At 47.7% G+C, this 22,359-nt stretch overlaps 1 protein-coding gene across 3 annotated transcripts in view; it reads left to right on the forward strand.

Moving 5' to 3' along the window:
* SH3PXD2A (SH3 and PX domains 2A) overlaps positions 1–22,359 on the forward strand; it is a 333,629-nt gene that overhangs the window by 233,858 nt on the left and 77,412 nt on the right. For 2 of the 3 annotated variants that reach the window (XM_006273659.4, XM_059730197.1), the window contains one exon: positions 17,181–17,312. In XM_006273659.4, coding sequence (XP_006273721.2) covers positions 17,181–17,312 — 132 coding nt within the window. Of the gene's footprint in view, positions 1–1,143; positions 1,189–17,180; positions 17,313–22,359 lie in introns of all 3 variants that reach the window. The other variant, XM_019485993.2, reaches the window with a different exon arrangement.

Here is a 22,359-nt window from a genome sequence, read left to right on the forward strand (position 1 = left end):
TCCTGTGGATCTAAACAATAACCACCAGTTGAACAGATCAGTCCCCCTAATGCACTTAGCTTATGTCTCCTTCAAGTGGTTGGACAATGTCTTGCTGGCTGTCAAACAGAAGTAACAAATAATATATCATATAGAAATGTATATGCTTTTAGCAGTCCAGTGTGTAAAAATAGCGCCTGGTGTTCCACTTTGGTGTGTGGCATCCTGGACATACTGGAAGCTGTGTTAAGTTGGTGGGAGCAAGGGGTTTGGTTTTTGGTGTGGGTCCTTCTTCCCAGGGAGCAGCGTGTCTGAGACCCTAGTTCTTGTTTAACCCCATTTCATGGACAGCAAATGCCTAGTCGGGGAATAAACTTACCGATGTTAAAAATAAACTTTCCATGTTTTCTAACCAGATATGCACCTTTTTAAAAATGCTGTTACTGCCCCCACCGTCCTAGAAGAAACTTTTCTTCCCTCTGTAATGGGGCATAAATCTCGTAACTTCCTGTAAGGCGGTTATACCTTTTTTTTGCCCATCTACTGGCTTTCTGTTACTTATTCACTTCCTAAGGAATGTAACTTCTGTTCACAGCCTGAGATTTAAATCTGTTTAGGTGCTTTCTCCCTTAATTCTCTCCCAAGGTAACAAAAGTCCAAGGATGTGATCCTGAAAGCACTTATTCATGTCCTGAGCTCCCGCTGCAAGTGGTTCTGTTGGCCTCAGTACCTTACTTACAACAGTGAAGTTACAATTGTGTATAATTGTTTGCAGGACTGCGACCTAATGGGTCAAAACTTTCCCATGCAACTCGACTGGGATTTTCCCCAGTTATAAGTGTGCCTTGAATCTCGTTATTTGGAATGACTGAGATTTGTGTGCGAGGTTTTGGGCTTTGTGAAGAGCTATTCATCTGACCAGCATTGGCTCACAAGAAGTTTTATAAACTGCGATTTAACTAATAGATAAATCCTTGTTGAGCCGGTACCACTTCTGGGGCCTTGACTATGTCTGTCATTGGAGAAAGTGATTTGGTGGGGGTGGATTTTTAAAAAGGGGTAGCGATTGTAAACGGTAACTGTTATCGTGAACACGTTGAAACTGCTTGCTTGTTTCTCTAACGCTTCTTTATTTTCCTGCTGCCTTCTTCCTGGACTTCGAAGTTTGGATGTCCAGTTTGTCTGAGACTCCAAAAAAGGATGTTGCAGGTAAATTGCTTGCTGTGTGTGCTCTTGCTGTGTTAGAGGTCAGCATGCCGGGGGACCTGGTAGGGGAGGGGACCCAGAAAGGTCTGCTTCAAAGCTTGCATGTTGTGGTGGCGTGTTTTTTGGCTTGTTTGATGGAGAAGCAGCTCATCTTGGGTTGCAAACCTCTAAGCCACTGGTAAGTTCCTGGACTCGGCTCTCCAAAAATGGGCAGCCCTTGAAGAGGGGCTGCTCCGTGTTGGCTGTAACCTACGTCCTCGATATGGCCACAAGCACTGGCTCGTGTCTTGCTGTGCTGCATGCCTGTGATGACGTCTTTCCACGGGAAAGGGAGATTATAAGAACCAAGCTGACAATAGCAGTTTTTGGCCATTCAAAAGGACCAGGTCTCTTAGTCCAAATGGCACCATTCCTGCCCGGTCTCTTGCTGCGGTGGAGGGGACGTTGTACTCCGGGCTGTCGGTAAAATGAGAGACTTCGCTGATTAGAGTCTCCAGGGAAACTCTAGCGGAGCGGGCCTGAACCTGAGCCACAGGGATGTTTATCTGGATCTAACCGCCCAAACGCAATAATTTAGGGGAGGGGTAAGTGCCATTCTTACGGTTTCAGATGATGGTGCTCATGAGGGATGCATGCTTGGCTGTGTGAACAGTTTATGTTGGCTTGGAAACTGGATGGAGGAAGGGGGGCAACTGTCACTCTTGGTCTCCTGCTCTGACCACAAGATCGCAGCAAGGAACGCGAGGAAAAGGGGGAGCGCTGCGGACTGCAAAGAACACGAGGCTGCGCAACTAGCCGTGCGGGGTTGGGCTTTGTAGCATTGTAGAGAAGTGGGGCTGGAAGGGGTTTCCGTAAGTCATCAAGTCCAAACCCCTGCCCGAGGTAGGATCATCCCTATCCAAACCATCCCACAGCCATCCTTTGTCCACCCTGTTAGTAAAATGACACCGTCAGCCCTGCAACACAAGACGTCACGCCTGAACCTGCCACGAGTAAAGCAGGGGGACCACGGGAGCTAACGTCCTGCTGCTACAACGGCTGTCGGTGTACGCTCAAGAGCTCCCAGGAGGAAGGCCATGCTTCCCACCCCGCTACAGAGGAAGGCAAATACGCCCCCCCATGCCAATCTGAGCATGAGCAGACCCCAGGTATGACAATTGCTCTGACCCTGAGCAGAGGGTCAAGATCCTCCAGCTTTTGGTCCTAGCAGGAGCATTGGCACGGCCCAGTCAAAATCCCCGGCATTGGCTGCAGCCAACACCCAAGGCCTCTGAGGAAGGCTTAAAAACCCCTGTTGACGTAGCTCAGGGCAAGAGGGCAGCTTTTCCTTCCCAGCCCCGTGCAGTAAACAGCAAAGCCCAGAAGCCTGGTAAATACCAATACGCGTGGTACACGGGCATAGCTCTGCCTAGACCATCCCCAACCAGTAGCCGTCCAAACTCTTCGTGATCATGTGCAGCAATGGGAAGTCCTGTTCCTGGTGCCACCTCCTCGCTCGAACGGTGAAGAAGCTTTTCCTGAAATCCAGTCTACACTTACTTTGCTGCAACTTCATGTCCCCTCTTGAGCACCTCTGCCTCCAGCTGGACGTGCTTAGCTCCTTCATCCTCTTCCTCCACGCCTTACTTTCCAAGCCCTTTATCTTTCCCTTCGCCTACCTCTGGACTCTCTCTAGCTTTTCCATGTGCATTTAAAAATGCGGAGCCCCTCTCCTCTCCAAGATGAGAACAAAGCAAATGAAGGGCTAGACTTGAGTGTGGTGGCAGGACTGAGGTGTGACAAGCAGCACTAAAAGCTCTAACTGGAAGCATGAGTTGCACCCGATTTTGGGAGAAGGGGACAGTATAGGTGGGCACACCTACAAACCACTTAAGCTGCCTTGCACAGCATGGTGCTCTGAGGAAATGCTATCTTACTCTTACTCTTACTCTATGCCAGGAAGACCTGACATGGGTAATGCCTAAAGCTCCTGGCTCTTCCGCCTTTCATAGAGGCTTCTCTTTGCAGGTTCTCGTGGGAGCAGGGTGCTTCCCTTTAGTGGTGTTGCAGGTAGGGAAGAGAGCGAGTAATATGTGACTTCAGGATGAGGTCGCAGGCCTGAAAGGAGTAGACTCGCTCGCGTTTCTAGAAGTAGAAGCAGAGCTGTATTTCATAGGAGCTCTGGAAGGTCTAAGCGGCCGGGGGAGTCCTGGGCCCCGTAGACCTGGCAGGTGGCTGCTGTTGCGAGGCATGGAGGGGTGTTCACAGCCGGCCTCTGGCTTGCTGTCACTCTCGATGCGCTGGGTGACCGCGTGTAACGAGTTGCTACCGTTGCTTTGGGCAGACTGGCTGAGTTGGGCTGATTGCTAAGCAGACCAGCTCGTGTCCTGTCCCAGAGGCAACAAGCCTCTCTCAGCTCCACCACCCAGCGCAGATTCGAGTCGTTATCTCTGCATCCCCTCTGGAATCGGGAAGGCCGCTTGCTAGCACCTGCCTTCAAGAGACACCCAGGAGAGACGCGTGTCTGCCCCTTTGGATGAAAGGAAAGGTCACGAATCTGTAAAGAAGTGTCAGGGGCAAGAGGGCATGAGTACAGCTCGAGCGGGCAAATGTGCCTGTGTAGGGGAATTCAAACACTGTTCCCATGCTAAGCCCTGATTGTGTCAAAGTGTTACTAGGGGCACGTGTTTTCATTTCCCGGTAGTATTCGGTATGAATTCTCTCCAGAAACCTGTGCTGTTCTCCTGTTAATAATGAGCCATGCAACTCTTAGCAAATCAGTTGGTCATAATCAGTCAGCTATCTAAGGAAGAGCTCCGCGTCTTGGCCAAAAACCGTACATTTTATGCCTGAAACATAGGGGCGCTTGTAAGATTAACTTGTTCCACAGATGAGTTTGCTTGATATATAGAGATCTTTTTTTGGGGGGGGAGCAGCCAGATTGAGAGAGCTTCTTCCTCTTTTGCTTGACAAAATAGTTGGAGGGTGTGGGAATGTGGAAGATTCAGTTTTAGATCCTGCCCATTCTCAAAAAGATTTTTCTTTTCATTATGTCCTGTTTTGGGGGAGTTATTCAGGAAGAGCAGGATACGGGTCTGTGTTGCCGTGTCTGTCCCCCATTCTTCTTTCACATTTTTCAGACCAGGTTGACTGACATGATAGAAGAAATGTTACTAAAAGGACCCTTACGCTTCTAAAACTCTGCCTGGTTGATGGGCGCTGCCAGCAGGGTGCTGTTCCTCTGATTTCTGCGAACATGCTCAGCTGGAACCTGTATTTCTTTTCTTTAAATCCAAGGTGAGGCCTGATGATGGCACCTATGGAAATATGCCTTTCTGGGAGTTGAAACAGCCCCAGCAGGCATCTTTCATTGCAAGGAAGAGAAACTTCTTGTCTTCTGAACCAGATTTAGGGTTTTTGTGTTGCCAACTCATTCAAATACAGAGAGCTTTTTTCTTTAGAAACTTTGTGAAAAGTTGAAGCCAAAATCTTCTCCTTCACTGACCAGCTTCGTGTGAGGGTGCCCGTGGTGTTGCATTTCCACCCCCGCCCCCAGTGACTTAAAGGAAAATAGAGGGACTCTTCAAATAGCCATACATCTGTATAGGTTGGCTCAAGAAGTTGCAACGTGCCTCTCTTCCTTTCCCCGCACACTCACCATCTCGAGACTTCTTCCGTGAGAGTCGGCGACTCTGGAATTTGAATGATTTTAGGTGCTGAAACTGCATCTCCCGCCGCCCCGCAAAAGAAAAGCTTCCCAAAGCCATGCCCTTTCTTAAGCACATCTGTCTTGATGAGCTCGGCGTGCGCCACCCCTTTGTGACGAGTGACTGCGTGGTGGGACAACTCTAGTCTGAAAACTTCAATGCCAAGACCAGTTGTGAATTCTTGTATTTGGAAACAGTGTCATCTCTGAATTGTCTTTCTTTTGGTTTTTTTAACTATTCCAATTTTAAGTGTCTTCACATTTAAAAACCCCATGTTGATCAAGATCTCTAACCCATTATAACTGCGGTGTATTTCTGGAGGCGGTGGATTTAGGAAAGATCAAAACTCATTTTTCTGTGCCGCTGGTGTTCTTAAAAGGCTTCTGAATACCAGTTTTCAAAATCCTACCCCAAAGTGGACTTCAAAGCTGAGTAGCCCATTGACTGCAGCATGCTCTTTTAACCAAAACTCCTCTCTGCAAACCAAAATCCTCTAATATTTAAATACTGCGTAATGTGTGGCTTTTCTGTATTGAAGTACAGTGAAATCCCTTTGCGTAGACAAGCCGTGCCTTCGAGTTGCTCCTGAATGTGGAACATGCATTCATCTTCATCTTTTGATATTTTTTTTTTTGATAACTTCATGCAGGCTGACTTAGAGCGCTTTTTTCCTCTGTTAGTAATTGGTACTCGCCTCTCTTGATTATTACCAGCCTAATTAATAGGAGTTACTATATTCCAGGGCTACAGGCATTTTTTTTTGCCCATATAAAACTTGTTCTCTGCTGGCATAACTCACTGACTTCATTTTTGTTTTGTTATACGAGTATCTGGCCCATTGACCCTTATGAAAAGGCAGTATGGTTTTTAAGCTATTTTTAAAACGAAGGAGAACTTGGTTATGATGAGTGGTGGCAAGTCCTGGAGTCTGAATTCCTCTTTTTTTTTTTTTTTTTTTTTTCTCTCCCTACAGTGTTATTTGCTGTCAGTTCTGTCAAATTGCATAGCTCAAGACTTCTGGCTTTCTAAGGAGGACCATGCCTTAATGGAAGAGTGTTATGAACCCCCTTCCCCTTCGTAGTTGAAAAACTCTCCCCCTTGTGACTGTAGACTGGCCGTGTAATGGATACAGCAATTGCTTATGTGGAAAATTAGGGTTAGGAAATTGTATACCCTTTTGGTAGCTATTAATGTAATTTAGCATGAGGAAAATGGGGGAGGACTGGTAACCAGCCAGATGTTTCTGAAGCACAGGCTGAGGATGACCCTGCGAGAGGCTCCGAGTTCGGTGAGCTGGAGCTCTCCATTTCACGTGCTACAGGGCCTGGACTAGTTCTGACTCGTGTGCAGATTCACTGCCAACTAGACTAGCTTCTGGTCTGTGTCCTATTCCAAGTCACTTGCCCATCTATTAACTAATCTGGGAAAGGTCCAGATGCCCCTGGTCAGCCTGGTGCCCCTGTTAACCGCAAAACTCGGTGGGGACTTCTCTTCATCCAGGCATCCCAAAGTGAGGGTTATTCGGTTCCTGGGAAAAGACACTGGCTTGCCAGCCCCGGAGGCTGAAGCTGTCGACTTGTGCACGGAGCAGGCGGCAGCACCAGAAGCTCCTGCTGCTGGGCCTTGAAAGGCGTTTTGGAGGGCAGGGAGGGTGCACACTTAGGTGCATGAGAAAGCAAAGCTGGAAGGGACCTCTCGAGTCACCTAGTCCAGCCCTCGGCTCAAGCCAGGATTATCCCTGACTAAACCACCCCAGCAAAGCTCCTGCCTAACCTGCTCTTAAACTTCCAAGGCTGGAGATCGCAGGGTTTTTCCAGGCAACCTACTCCAATGCTTGACCACCCTCCTAGTGGAGGTGCCTCTTAATCACCAACCTCAATTTCCCCTGGTGTAGTTTGGGCCCGCTGCTCCTCGTCCTGTCCCCTACGGCCACAAAGAAAAGCCCATCTCCATCTTCTCTACAATCAACCTGGTGGGTATTTGCAGACTGTTATCAAATCTTCCCCACGGTCTTCTCTTTTCCAGACTAGATTACCCTAGTTCTTGCAGCCTTTCGTCATAGGTCTAGTCTCCCAGACCCCGATCTAATGTCCCGTGTGGTGCCTTCAAATACCTGAAGGGCAGTTTGAGGGGATGGAGATAGCCTCGTTCCCTACAGCCGTAGAGAAAAGGCTAGGAGCAATGGCCTTGGACTGCAGCGGAGGAAGCCTAGGTCGGAGGCTTCTGACTCTGACTTTGGTGTAGCATTGAGGCAGGCCACCTAGAGAAGCTGTCGACTCTCTATCCCTGGAAACGTTCAGGTTGGACAGACGCTGGACTTGGGATGGCTTAGTGGTTTAGTCAGGGATGATCCTGGGTTGAGCAGGGGCTGGACTAGATGACCTTGTGAGGCCCCTTCCAGCCCAACTTTCCTGTGGTCTCTATAGAGGAGTTCAGTGTGTATAGCTGGAGTCAGGGCCAACTGGCTTAGACGGCCGCACAAATACAAGAGTTTAGGCACAGAGGTGCAGTCTATAGGCTGACGCGGCACATAAGAAGCATAATGAGGAATAAGGACAATTTGAATTGAATAGAAAGCAATGGCAGGACGCTTACGCAGTTACAGGAGGGACGGGAAGAGGCTGTGAAAACGTCACCAAGGAGGAACGATGGAAACACCTCTGGCTTGGACTGTCCAACGCAGCTGTGGGAACACCCTGACACTTGGCAGATGTCTAGGAGTCTCTGGAGCCTGCATCTACCGTAACCATTTAGAGAGTAATGATAAAAGATCAAGGTTTTGAGTTGACAAAAGGAAAGGTGGGGAAATCCAAACGTTTGGATAGGGTTGATCCTGTCTCAGGCAGGGGGTCGGACTAGGTGACCTCTGTCCTGCCCTATTTCTCTGATTTCTCACCCACGTGCCCTCCTTGCTGTCTACATGGGGGCGAGGGGGGTGCTTTTGCTACACAGTTATGCAGTTAAAAACACATGAGAGACCAATGGCATTGTCTGATAGTAGGTAACGTATGACCAATACTAATGTATGTACTTCTTCACACAAGTTTTAGCACACCTTGTTCTGAATTTTTGCTTCTCATCTGGCTTAACCCCTGATAACCCTCAGACTTGGAAAATGGGTGTTTTCAGGCTATTAGACTTGCTATGCTGTACAGTAGCTGCCTCTCTGGGTTCTCGTATGGTCCTCCTACTCAAATATCTATTTTGGTACCGGGCAAATGAGAACGAGGGGCAGAATAATTCCAGATGTGCTCGTATCTGAGCTCCTGAGTCGGAAGTGAGCTGTCCCCCGGAGACGGGAGGCTGTTACTCTGTACTCTTCAACCCACTTGACTCTCTTTGTCTTCTGCTCCCTGGCTTTGATATTTTAGAGTTTACACTTATTGTGAACACTCGATAACCCCAAAGTAAGAGGCTTAGCGCTTTCACTGAAAACAAAGCATCTCTTCAGTAGGAGGCCTGACCTGGAGAGATGCTGAGTGCCCTTTCCTCTCGTTTGAAGTCATTAGGAGCGGTGGGTGTCTAGCTCGATGCCAAATCAGATCTTGCGTGCTACAGCAATATTTCCTAAGCTCGTGAAAGGTAACCCTCTCCCTGCCACGTGTTGCTAAGATGGCTGAATATGTGTATATATGAATATACTATTTTATCTCTTACGTGTGTGTGTGTGTGTGTGTGTGTGTGTATGTATGTATGTATGTGGGTAATATATATATATATATATATATATATATATAAAATATAATATTATATCTATTCTTTTTTTAACCAGTTCTTACTCATGACTGTCTCTAACTAGCCTGCCCTATACTTTGTAAAATGCTTCTTACTGCTGCAACGTGTTCATAATGCAGAGCCAAGTGCTGAAGGACTCGGCGATTCCAGATTGGTGCAGGGCCCTGTCTGGCAGCTGCTTGAATGATCTCCAAGTGGTTTAGCACATCTGTGTGCAAAATACTTAAGGAAGGCTTGCTTCACTGCTTCTACCTGTAACCTACTCAGCTGGACTCTGTAAAGTGCAAGCCAGCTTTCCTAAGAAGTGGGGCTGGGGAGGGGAATCTCACCCTATCCACCCACCCACCTCCCCACTTCTCATGTTTCTTGGCTCTTTCTTTAAACAAGAGATTTAAAAAAATAATAATAATCCGGAGACTAGCAAGCTACTCTTGGCAATATTTAACATGTTAACTTTTGATTTGTGTCAAGATTTGTATTGGAAACTCCCCCAAGAAGCATATATGAAAAGAACAACTTTGCTGTGGGTTTTCTTTTCCTTTTTCTTTCTTTTTCTTCTCTCTCTTCTTGAACAGTGTGCAAATGGCAGTGACCGCGATTCCAAGGCCTCTAATGCAGCTATGCAAGGGATCCACTGTGCTAGGTGTGTACAGTTATATACAGTTGTCTTTAGCCACAGGCAACCTTGCACCCCCATCTGTCTTAAATTGCCACCTAGCCAAGTGTCTGAAGGAGTGTTTTGGTCTTGCAATGTTCTCAGAGGATCAAGCAGCTCTGCATCGCTCGGTGCCGGCGATGCGACCCAGCTAGAGCCGCCTAACCCTTGCTATAATGGGCTTGGTCTCCATTCAGCTGCTCCTAGAGACCCCGAAAAAGACCAAAGAAGAAGCTATTAGAGCTCAGGGCCTTAATATCGGTGTCTGAGTTTTTGCGTCTGCACCCATTCAGGGGGTTGGTAGGGGAGAGGAGGGACCAGCCGATCACCATGGAAGTGTCTGTCCCTTCACTTGCAGTGCACGGTGAAGCCTCAAGACATGGGTTTGGATTAGGGTGGGAGGAACGATATCACATGGGTGGCATTGCGCCTTGTGCATATAGGTATATTTTAATATAATCTTACTTTAATATGCAGTCCACTGTACATGAACTGGTGCCTCTAATATTATGGACAGTCCGTCTGTGCACTTGCTTATTTTTATCTTTGAATGACTGGCAGCTGCAATAATTCAGGAAATACCAGTTTGAATTTTTTCAGTGGAGACTTGAAATCTTGGACCGAGCTGCATTGGCTGCGTCCCTTCTTGCAAGAGTTGTATCTAAACAGTCAGGTCCAAACCACGTGCTCTCTGCAACTCGTGACCTTCCCTTGTACTCTCTGCCTGTTTGTACTTCCCAAGAAGGGATAACGTTGCCTGTCTGCCGAATCTTTCCTCCATGAATCAAAGAAATGTTTGGCCCCGGTCGCAGAAGAAGCCAGACAATAATGTAACACTCCACAAATAAATCTCCTGGCAGAGGCAGCCAATTAAACCGCTGGAGAAGGTTGTAGTGAAGTCGAACGCTTTTGCCAATGCTGTTCCGTTGCTAAGAAATGGAGATGGCGCCTGAGTCGCAACCCGTGGTCTGAATTATTTCAAACTCCATAGCTGACCCTAAAGTTCAGGACCGAGACCTGCTTTTGCATCAAGAATGGCAATGTTGGCCATTATTAAAATAAATGTAAATTTAGAATTCAAAGTGTTCACAAAGTCTTTCAAGGATGTAGCCATCTTGGCCCGATTTACCTGGGCAGACAAGGTTCCTCTGGTAGATCTAGTATCTTTTTATTAGACCAACTCACATAGTTGGAAAAAACTTTTCTTAGCAAGCTTTCGGGCACAAACGCCCTTCATCAGGCTGCGGAAGTGTCTGTAGTTGGTCTGTGCGTGAAGTCTTTCCACGCTACCCCACGATCTAGAATATCCCGTCTTTCTTACACTACCAACATCTGTGTACCGCCTAGCACACCACCCCATCCAGGACAACGTTACTTGTACTACAACCTGGTTTCCCTGTTTTTCCAATTACTCGGCTCAACCAAACTGGGAGATGAAGTTACCATTAATGCTGCTGCTAATACGTCAGCCCTGTCTTATTCAGTTACAGCCACGGTAAAGCATTAGATTTTTCTTTGAAACCTCTCCTTCAGCTGCTTTTCCTCTTCCATTGCTCTCTGCTTCGTGTCTAAATTTTTCTTTTATTTTCTTCATCTACCCACTAGAAATTATCTAGGCAGGGAAGTTGACTGGCATAGTCCTAGGGAATCGGTCTACTTTTTTTTCCCCTATGGTGATCGATTTCCTTGGGTAGACAAGCCCAAGTGTTCGAGTTGGGCCCGTTTCCTACAACACCTGTGAAGGAAATGCATGTCTTGTGTGCGGTACGTTGAGTGATGCCAAAACCCCCACAAACTCTTGCTGCCAGAAAACTTAGCTAAATAGAAATGTTTCTGGGATGGGGCCATAAAACCCTCTAGAGGGACTGGGATGGCCTGCTGCCCCGACTAGGAATCGCTGGCATGAGAAGATGGGCTGAACTGGGGTAACGGGAGACAATACGCTCATAAATTGCACAGTGAGTGAGGTAGACGGGGAAGACTGGGCAAGAAGGATTAGCAGCTGTACAACACGAAGCAGTTTCATATTAGCGAGGGCTAAATCAGTTTGCCTGACATTGTGGGTTTTCTCCACTGCCAAATCCTAGGATAGTGCAGGTGCTTTAAATAGGAGATGTCAAAGATGCAGACTTGCAGATCCATCCCATCCGGCCTGCTGCACTGTTAAGTTTTGGGGGCAGGGTCTGCTGCAGACTTGAGGGCCCCTGGACCCTGCGAGACTTGGCTGTTTGTGGCATGAGGCCTGTGCAGCTACAGCCCTTGCTTGCCCTGTGCCTGGTGAATCCCCAGCGCTGTCCCAGGACCCGTCACAGCTGCCACTGGCCCTATGGATCCAGTCCGGGAGGGGCCCCACAGCCTGGATCCAGCCTGGGGAGAGGCTGACACCCATGCCTTAAATAAGCAGACACTTGGTGGTAGATTGGCACTGCTGCTAAAGTGGTATGTATACAACTCTCAGGCAGGCTGGCATTATGTGCATAAAATGCCCGGTCCTGGAAGGAGATCTGAAGTGGGCCAAGCACTCCATAAGCGGGGCCTCTGGAAGCAAGCTTGAGACTAACCTAATCTAGTCTCCTGTCTCCATCTGGCATTGTGCATAAGAATCAAGACTTGAGAAGGGAGTAAGTTGAACTCTGCAGGGGATGGACTGTGTGTTAAGGGGTGTCGGGGACGGGTCCATGTGTGCATCAACCCTTCGAATGCTCCGTTCAAGGGACTAACGTTGGGTTCTGGAAGTCTTGCATGCTTTGCTGAGTCTCAATTCCTCTGGGCTTTTCACTGCTTGGTACTCTGCCTGCCCACGTGTTTCACCCTTGCAAAATAGGGCTGAATGAAATGGAAATGGCTTACCAATTGCTGCACAGTAGCTGGCTAATCTTCCAGTCACCCTTGAGTCTAAGCGCTGTACAGTGCATGGTAGGAGGAGAAAAAAGATGGTATGCAGCAGTGCTAAGGCTCGTTCCCCAAGTTTCTTCTAACGTGTTGGAGCACCCTATACCCTCGTAACATTTTAATGTCTTCGCATGTGTAGAGATGGTCTCTGTCTTGGCTGATAGTGGAATTTTTTTAAAGGTCAAGAGTAAGTAAGCCAGTAGCTTTAGTCCGTGCCTCAGACCATGGGAAAGGCATCTCAGGCTGTCTTTAGGGTGAGGGAAACTTAAGGATTGCAGCATTCGAACTCGGTTAGAAGAGCCCTAGCACCCCATCTTTAGAGGTTAGGATGTGGTGGTGGAGAAATGCTGATTTCGGTGGGAGTGCCACTGTTGTTAACCAGCCTTATAAAGATGAGCGTCCCAAAGATACACCCTTTAGAAAGTCCCAGAATTACCAGTTATCCACGCAGCTGGCTCTGAAATACCACAGCTGTTTCTTGCTAAATATAACACAGCGCTTAACTCCAAGTTTGCTATATGGAAACGAGGGACAATTTGATGGTACCTGGTATGTTCACCCAGACACCCATGTGCATGCCCTGCCTGTATCGATGATGCTTATGCTCGCTAAGGACTAGAGGGACCCGAACCAGGAAAAATCCTCATCAATCAGTTCTTCCACTATGAATCACAGTTAGAAGGTATTCACTGACCGTTTCCTGTGGTTTTGGCTGCTTGAAAAGATTTTTTTTTTATTGCTCAGCTTTATACCAACTTAGTTTGAATCTGTAAACGGTTGGTAGATGATCAGAAAAGGGCATTATAAAAACCCAGGCACAGCATGGATTAAAAGAACAGACATATCTATGTGCCTGATAACAGCAGAAGACTTTTGGCAGAAATCAGGGTTCTCAGATTTCCATATCCAGACAGCTTTTATTTTGTGTGTGTGTCCTGTTGGTGGCTTAAGTTATTGGCTATTGCAAAACTGCTGTTTCTTAGCTGTTGCATCACAGAGGAGGAAGCAGAAATTACTCAGTACCGATGCTCCTCATTGCTGTGTAGGAGGCTGTAGTGGCTAGCAGTGCTCGGGGACTGAAGCAGCTATGCTCGCCCCCGGGATGTGGGGGACAAGCTGGGATTGTGTCACTTAACAGCAAGCCGCCTGCTCCCAGGAGTGGCATGGACAGGCTGTAATGTGCATACGGCCCGGTGCCGGAGGGCGACTGCATCGTGGGACGCCGAGGTGAGGAACGGCTGGATTGTGACGTGCAGCCCTATGGAGAGGAGGGGTCTCCTCAAGATTTTATCCAGGAAGCGGCCGCAAAGCAAATACAGACTGAGAGGCAAGCAAACTCCTTCTTTCGGATCTGCAACATGCGTCCTGCTCTGGGGAGGGTCTGTTGGTTGGGGTCGGCAAATGTTAGAAGTGGAAACGATGTCCTGATTTTCTGTGTGGACTGTCCTTTTGAAGGATGTAGGACTTGCTTCTGCTTGCTTTTGAGAAGCTATGTCCATAGCATGTGAGCGAGAGAGAGAGAGAGAGAGTCTCTCCTTGGGGAATCAGTGCTGCTTTGTTTCTGTGTCTCCTTTTCTCAGGGTTTTGAATGGCTTACAAGGCTTGGTTTTAAAGCCTCATGCAAGGTGCTCTTTCCTCCGGGGTCAAACTTGCACTTCTGCTCAGGGACCTGATCTAGTCTGCATCTCTGAAGTGCCTTTCTTTGGGGGGACTTTCCTCTGCACAGCATCAGCACCGCGTGTGTAGCAGGGGAAGGACTGGAGGCTGTGGCATGTGGGAAGGGAACTGTTGGGCCTCGCTGTGCAGAGAGGCACTGCAAGCTTTTACCACCTGGGAAACGCTTGAGACCTCTGGGTCTTGAGAAGTGGACTTTCCTCTTCCCTCCCCCCCTCAGATGCTACTGATGAGCTATTTCACTTGTTCAGCATCTTATCCTGCAGGCGTGCTGGACCAAGGTGAGACGCACTCTTGGCTCCCAGTGAAATCTGTTTTGCCAGATGAGGCTTAATAGAAATACCACCTCTGGAAATATGTGCGTTGGCCTCCTTGCTTATTGAATGCCCCAAAACCCCCAGGTTTCCAGAGTATATGCAGACACTTCTGGGGAGGAGGACAGCCTCAGGTGGTGCACAGGGTGGCTTTTTTTCTTTTCTTTAATCCTACTTCTCTTCTTGGAGATCCTATAGCAAGCACATTCACCAAGCACCTGCGTAAAGGTTGCTCTCAACTCCGTATTTAAATGCTAATTGCTATACTAACAAAGAGCTACACACAAATAGACTTGGTTTTGGTTTAGAGTATCCACTGTGCAAGGACAAAGGAAGTCCTGCCACGTTTTAGACTTATGGTTGTCTAGATCCAGCATATTGGAGGCCTCTTTATGTAGCCAGGTGATCTTAGTATCTCGTACCCCATGACCTGCTGGCGTTCTGTCCTTGTCGGATCAGAAGACTTCTTGCGTGCGGGCTGCTCCGGCACATAAACGTTCATCTTTTGACTCTGCAGGTGCGCAGGCAGATCCGTCTCCGCGATGACTTCTGGTTCTGATCGGAGAGCCTGCAGGTGAAAGAGTTCCTCCCCACCCACCTGCCTGCGGAGAGGAAATTGGGGTGCCGGGAAGTAGGCGCTGATAAACTGCTGCTTTTAGTTTCCAGAGCACTTATGGGAATTTTCAAAAATAAAAATAAAAATGCAGGTGTGTATTTTGAAGTGGATGTGATACCAGGCGAGTAAAGGTTGCATCTTTCTCTTTTTGACTGAAATCATCTCACTCTTTTAATGCTATTGTGAGCCAACTGGAAAGTAAGGAGGATTTCTTTCTTTTTTTAACTCCATGTTTTTAAAGATTGGCCTCTGACTTTGCACGCTGTGTGCTGTTTGTGTAGGTGACGCATGCGAGAGGTTTTCTGATTAGTTTTCTAAATTGTCTGAAGTCTGGGCTGGAGGGAGGCAATCTGATAGCATTCAGCGTCAGGAAAAGATTGGACTAATTGCCTCTGTTTCCCCACACTCTGTCAAACGACAGGCCTAATGAATGAGGCACTGGTTACCTGCCAAAGGAAAATCTCGGGGCAAATTCTTTCAGTCTGTAGAATCCATTTACATTTTTCAGCCCGAACAAAGGTAGACGAGCAAGCCCAACGTGTACGGTGCGGGGTGGGATGACAATAAGAGCCTTTGCTGGTAGGGGTCTAGGTTGTAGTCATGTTGGTCTAAGGACATGGGCATATCAGACTTCCCCGAAGAACCTTGTCTCTCTTATTAGATCAAGTCAGAGAGTCGGAAGAACTCTTCTTTGCAAGCTTTTGGGTACAAATGCCCGTCTCCAGGCTGAGGCAGCATCTGCAGTTGGTCTGGGCTCCTCGTCTGTGGAACAGAAAAGTAGCGTGGTTTAGTGTCTTGGCTGCTGGCCTACAATTTGCAGAAAGCCCAGGCGCTATTTCTGCTGCTTCCACTGACTTTGGGCATATCACTTTGCCATTGCCCTTCGTGTCTCTCTAGACTGTGACGGAAACTCTCTTTTCTCAGCATCAGCAAGAAACACTGGTGCCCAAGTCGGTGGCTGGTCGACAAGGCTGTAAATCACTTAAGTGTCTGCAAATGCATTGTGTGTTTGGTGGTTCTGAACAGCCATCCTGGATGCCTTTTCTGTCGGAACAGGAATCTGTATTTAAAAATCCCTGTTAGAACGTAAACTTGTGAGAGAGCCTACCAGCTTCCCAAATGCTTTCGTAGCACTTCTGTCTGCAGTGTCCCAGCAGAAGTGTGTTCAGAGATGGGTACACGCTGTTTATACTACGACTGAGTGATGAGTGAAGGGCATCCCCGCGTCTGCCACTGCTCGCTGTACAGCAGATCGTTCTGCCTCCATCTCTGGCTCTGCAAAATGCCTGTCTTGCCGCTCCACTTCGAAGGAGACTTGCAAAGCCCTAAAAAAAGCCGTGGGGGTGCATGTCTGAGTGGCAGGGGTGCTTGGGGGGCAAGGAGTTGTCAGGAAGAAGTGTGTGTAATGTTACAGGCGTATCTTTTTTTTTTCATCCCCCTGGTTCCTGTCCTAAAACACAGATTCCCTCCTATACATTTCCTGACAGCTGAAAACTGCAGGGTGGGGGGGAACGAGATGAAGTAACGTGAGCGTTTTCACGCTGGCTCACGAGCCTCCCCAAAAACACTGAGGGGGAAGGAGACGGTACAAATCTCCTGGTTTTTGCTGTGCGTTTTTTCTCCAAGGCTGCATTGCTCTCAAGTGGAGGCTTTTTTTTTTCCCTTCCCCTAGCCGGGAATGCAGCACTCTTGGAAACGGCGGTGGGAAGGGGGGGCCGTGTTTAGTAGGAATCTGGCGCTGTAACTTCTCTTCTGGTTCAAGTAAACAGTCTCGCCGCCCTCCCCTCCTTCCCTTCCTCCACCCCCACCTCCTTTTTCTTTTCTCTCTCTTTTTTTTTCCCCCCCCCTTCAATCCTGCTCATGTGTTTCTATTTAAGGGCTGCAGTGCAGACGAATAGGATTGGTGTCCACAACCCCCTCTTGACTTTCAGCTCCAGCTTTTAAGACCGGAGAAGGAGCTGATCCTCCGAAGGGAGAACCGATTGTTTTTTCTGTCGGTTTGCTGGGACGTAGCTCTGCCTCCGGACTTGGTGCTGCCTCTACCCGGGATTTCTTTTCTCTCTGTCTGAATGGGGACAAAGCTTGTGGAAACCATGTTGGGAAGAGGTTTATTTTCAGACTCCGTCCCGACACGCTGTGATTTGTTCGCTATGTTTTAAGCTCTTTTTTTAAAAAAAAAAAAAAATTTTTTTTAAATGTTTTTTCTTCCTCTCTCAAATGTCCCTCTGTGCTACTGGGTTGCGGGCCAGAGGAGGCTACTTCTATATGGCCAGCCGTTTGGGGATATGCCGCAAGCCAAGGTTGCGTTCTGATTGGCTTGGCTCCGGTGACAAATTGGCCTATCATGAATCGGACGGACGGAGGTCGCTCTCGAGGAGCCATGGCTGGAAGCTGGCTTACAGCTTGCTTTTTCCCTTCCCCAGGTGCTGACGCTAGCTCCGAGCCCATGATCTTGGAGCAGTATGTGGTGGTGTCCACCTACGAGAAACAAGAGAACTCCGAGATCAGCCTGCAAGCCGGGGAGGTCGTGGATGTCATCGAGAAAAACGAGAGCGGTGAGACACTCGTGCCTATTTTTCTTTTTAATGGTCTGCATTATTTTTTTTGTTCTCCCTTTCTCTTCAATTCCCCCACCATCGCTCCATACAGCGATATATTAGCTCCATCTGGGACCGTGTCTGGTGGAGGAGGTTGAAGTTTCCCTCTGTTGGTTTGGGCCAGTGGCCAAAATGTTGCCTTCCACTGTAAGAATGTCTTGTAGGTTTGCATGTTAATTAGCCAGCGATCATTAATGGGAACCTACGGGGGAGGAGAAAACGAGGCGCAGGTCATGTGCTCATTCATTAGATCGATGCAGTTGCCCCGCTGTCGCTTTTAAGGGGCTTGTTGGCATTTCCATTACGAATGGCTATTCGGGGGGATTTATAACAAGCTGTTAGACTTGCTCTGGGGTGAAACTTGTCTTGCTGACTCAGCTGCTGGCCCAGAACTGAGAAACGGGGGGTAGAAATAATATGTAAAATAAAACTGCTCTTTTCCTCCAAATGGCCCAACCAGTGCTTCTCTTTTCTTTCTCCCAAAGCAGCTGAGGCTCTGTCTTGGAAAAGTGAGGTAAAAGTGAGTCCATGTCACTGCTGGAGTAACCAGCTTCCACTTAGGCAAGGAGATGTTGGCAAGGGACTAGGCTGGCTCAGACTGCTGTATTGCGATAGGAAGCCTGGTGTCTCCTAGCCAGCCCAAGCGACTGTCAGAGCCCTCCTGCATAGGTTGGTGGTTGTGAAAGGGTAAATATTGGCTTAAACACCTGCCCGCTTTTCCCTTGCTCTGCCTTCTGCATCCAAATCGAACCGTTGTCCCGGGCAGCGGGTCACCCGCTTCTTGCCCAGAGGAGCTATTCCAGTGTTGGGCCCATTCAGATGAAGATCTGAATCTCAGTCTGAGCACCGGCGACTCTAGTTTGATGGCAGCGGTGTTCTGGGTACTCGGCGTTTCTGAGAAGCGGGCTTTGACCCGCGTATCTTGATCTGGATCCAGAAGCCATTCAGCAGAACCCCCTAGCCCAGATTTTCCCCAAGGTGATGGTGTTTCTGTCCCAAATACCTGTATTTTCACTGAGCATCGCTTCCATGGTTTTCTGGAAAGCTAATAACACTTCAAGTCTATGCACAAGCGATGCATTCGAGGAACGGTTAGCCTGCCAGCTGACTGGCATGGTGGTAAAGGTGTACTATGTGAAAATAAATAGACATTGGTTAGTGGAGCCTTTATGGGTTTTGGGGTATTTAATATTGCGTACATTAGCAAAATGAGCAAGGAGGCCAAAGCACATATTTACCCAATTTAAAGAGATCATTAAGGTTAAAGGAGGGGAAAGACGCCATAAAATATCTTCACACACCTAGTGTAGTGGCTAACAGGTTTGTTTGCTAAGAAGTAGACGTTACCCGTGTTGGTCCCAAGGGCCGTATTCTGGCAACTCTTTCAACTCTGGGATATCTTCTCTCTGCTGGTTTTTTTTGGTGATCTTAGTTTGTTTCCAGTTCCAAGGGAGTTTGAGTTGTTCAGACAATGCAAGAGTGTCCGATTTCCCACTAGAAAAACAAGGGTTTTCCAATCCAGCCCAGCCTTCTCTGTTGTGCCTAGCACCATTCATGTAGTTCAGAGCGTGCAGAGGCTTGCCGGGGGAGGAGGGAATGTCTCCAAGGGAAAGTGTTGGCATTGAGTGGGATGAGAGAGCTGGAAAAGTAACGTGGCTACAGCAACAAAAGAAAGATGACTTTGCTCACCTGAACAGAGTGATTACAGTTTTGTCAAAGTCTCCTTTTAAAATAAATCCAGGGTTTTAGTAGCTGCAGTCGTCTTTCAGAGAGGTTTGGGGGGCGAACCTGTGAAGCACTAATGTGTTGTGATCTAGGCAGAAGAAAATCTTGCCTCTGCTTCCTGCACAACCTTATTCTTCAGAGTCTAGTGTTCACTTCAGCCTCTGGAAACACATGCTGATTAGTTTAGCATACCCTCCAGCACTGATCACGAAGAGCGGGCTTTCTTGTACTCCTTGATTTTTTCCTGGGAATTTAAAAGGTAAGAGTTGGGAAAACCTTTTGGCTGTAAGGGGCCACCAGCCCGAAATATTGAAAAGCACAAGGAAGGTGCGTTGCTCCTGTCCTGCAGAGTATTGGTAGCTGACTGCTAGCAGTGGGAGAGCAGCAGTTGGTCTGAACACATCTCTAAACCAGGGGTTCTCAAACAGGGGGGTCGTGAGCAACTTTAAAAGGGGGTCACAAACTTTTCTTCCCTCCCCAGCGGGGCTGCTGCCACCATCCAGCACTTCGCGCTGCTTCCACCAGCACTTCCACTTTTGTTGCCGGTGATCCTGGTTTCACTGGCACGCGGGGGACCCCCCGCTCCCCTCCGCTCATTGACCCCGGCCACCGGGGCACTCCCCACTTCTCAACCAGCCGTCGGGGGTATACCAACCAAAAAAGGTTGAAACCTCCTGGCTTTAATCAATAGCTTTAATCATGGGAAGGTTGTGTAAATTTTATGTATTATTTTACAGGGTCGCGGTATCACAGAGTTGGAGAACCCCCTGGTCTAAATGTTTTTCTGGTGTAGAAAGCGGGTTGTAAGCTTGCTAAAGTTTAGGAATCTTGCTTTTCAGCAATTCCTGGCTTGGACCAGGTTAGAGACACCGCAGGAAGGGCCTTTTTATTTTTTCTAGTCATGTTCATGCTTTTCGGCTTAAGGAGAAGCCAAGATGTGCGCAAGTGATGCAGAAATGAAACAGTAGCAAAAAGAGAAGTGCTGGTGTGAGCTGAGGTATAAATGCAATGTTTGGATGGCCAGTGGATGTTGGGTTGCTCTTCATTGCACATGGATGGCCTTTTTTTTCCTAGAAAGAGGGATTATTTAGATTTATTTTACCCACGTGAGTCTCCACGTACAATCAATAGGTGGATTCCCTCGAGGAATGATTGCAAATAGAATCCATCTCGGCTCTTTCTGGTCCCAGTTGTCCTGCAGGTTTGCTTCTCTCCCTCTGGCTCAGGCAGGTAAAAATCCAGTGAGCCTTTCTGAATGTAATTTCTAGTGATGATGGCTCAGTGGTAGGAACAGATGTTTCCTTGCAGCGCTGCCCATGTGCGCAAACATACAGAACAATTGGACAATTGTTCACTGCTTAGTTCAGACCATTACCATCAGACTGAACATCATGCTGAATGCATGACATCCACTCTGCTGCGCTAATGCCTCTGATGAAAACCTTTCCTAGAGACCGTGTATATATAATTACATGCCGTACGGGGTTTGATTCTGTTTAAACTATGCTGTAGGAAAGCTGGAAATGCAGACGCAATGCTTGTCTTGTTGTTCCAGTCGGGTCGCATCGTGATACCACACAAAAATAGCTAGGAGGTGAAGCCGCCAATGGATGTTGGTGACAACAGATCTGTAAAAGAAACCATATATTCTGTTGAAAGACCCGAGTTAGTTTAATAGCAATATGGGGGCCTGTCCTCTGCATGCTAAAACTTGGAAGCAGTTTTGCAGACAGGGTGAAAAACGGAGGCAAATCTGGTTTTTTGGTTTTGTCCTTTGTCAGCAGTTGCATCAAAGCTGCCATGACGCAGGGTGGAGAAGCAACCGCACGGTTTGCCTTGCTTGGGGGACGATCTGCAAGAGGTGAACTGAAAATGATGCGGCAGCCTTGATGGGCCGAAATCAGGCTTTGGCCCAGTGATCAATTTGTCTGGCTTTAAAAGAGGAACGGGGAGGCTTGCCATGGAGCAGCCGATCGTCTGTTTGCTCTGATCCCACAGCAAGTGGAAGGGAGGCAACATAGCTCTTCCTTTTCCCATTCATATTGCCTTTTAATGTAACCTCTGTCCTTCTCCCTGGAAGGCCTCCATTCCCAACCTGGGAAGAATACCGTTCTGTCGTCCTGTGGTGTCGGTCCTGGAGGAGATCACCGCGCCCCTTGCAGCACAGAGAAAGCTCCCGGGGTTAGAAGCAGTGTTCAAATCCCATTAGTTTTAACAGTAATTGGAAGCACATTCAAATGATCCAATCCTGTAGGGCATGTTAAACTACTTGAGCACAGAGGAGCGGAGTCAGGGATGCTTGGAAAGCTGCCTTGGTTGTGAGTAACGGTGTTGCACTTACATAGGCAAAGCAATATGTAATCAAAGGATCATTTTATTTTTTATTTTTTTTCTATCTACAAGAGGAGGAACGAACTGCAGAATCTGGATTCTAGCTACCCTGAAGTTCAGGCATGTTCAGATCCAGTTATCTCTGCTATTTAGTTTTTTTTTCTTTAAGTGATCCAAACATCTTCCGCGTGCCAGCAAACACAGGACACGTCCAAGTCCTCGAACTGAAAACTCCTCTGTTAATGCTCCAACGTGCCAGTTGCAATGTCAATGAGACGCACGCGATGAGTAAATTCGGAGACCTTTCCAGCCGCGTTGTATCAAGCATGAGTCCATTCAACCTGCCAGTTATTGCAGCTGTCACCGAAACTCATCTTGTTCAGGCAGAATCCCACTGAAATGAATGGGACTTTCTGCAGCTAAAAGCAATCTTCGTTCAATATAGGCCAGCTGTCAGGTATTTTTAAAGGAAATAATTATCATGCATGCCAGCACAAATCTGTCTTGAGACCTCCCCCTGACCTCTGGCTTCAGTAGAGTGGTAGTTACCCTGCCAGGCATATATTTGGGGTCTGTTATCCCCATGCCACGTGCAATTATGTCCTTCTAGCGTTCACTGCGGTTACATGTGCATCAAGAGGGAAATTGTAGAGCATTGCATTCAGTTCAGAAGTGCTCTGTAGCACTAGTCCTTTCCCCAAAGCTGGGTTTGTTTGTTTTTTTCAAATCAATTATTGCACTTGTTTAAATTTATCTTTAGCCAGCAGGTACGCTCTAAACAGGCTTTTGTAAAATCGCTGCAGAATCCAGTTCAAATTTGAAGTGTGATAGGCTAGGTTTTAACTGCAGCAAAAAAACTCAAGCAACAGATTTGAACTGCTTTTATTGCCAGTCTTCACAGTACTAACGCCTGACTCAGTCTATGCAGAATTTTTGTTTTAAAAAAAGA

This window comes from Alligator mississippiensis, chromosome 6 (assembly GCF_030867095.1).
Source record: "Alligator mississippiensis isolate rAllMis1 chromosome 6, rAllMis1, whole genome shotgun sequence".
Classification (NCBI taxonomy): Eukaryota; Metazoa; Chordata; order Crocodylia; family Alligatoridae; genus Alligator; species Alligator mississippiensis.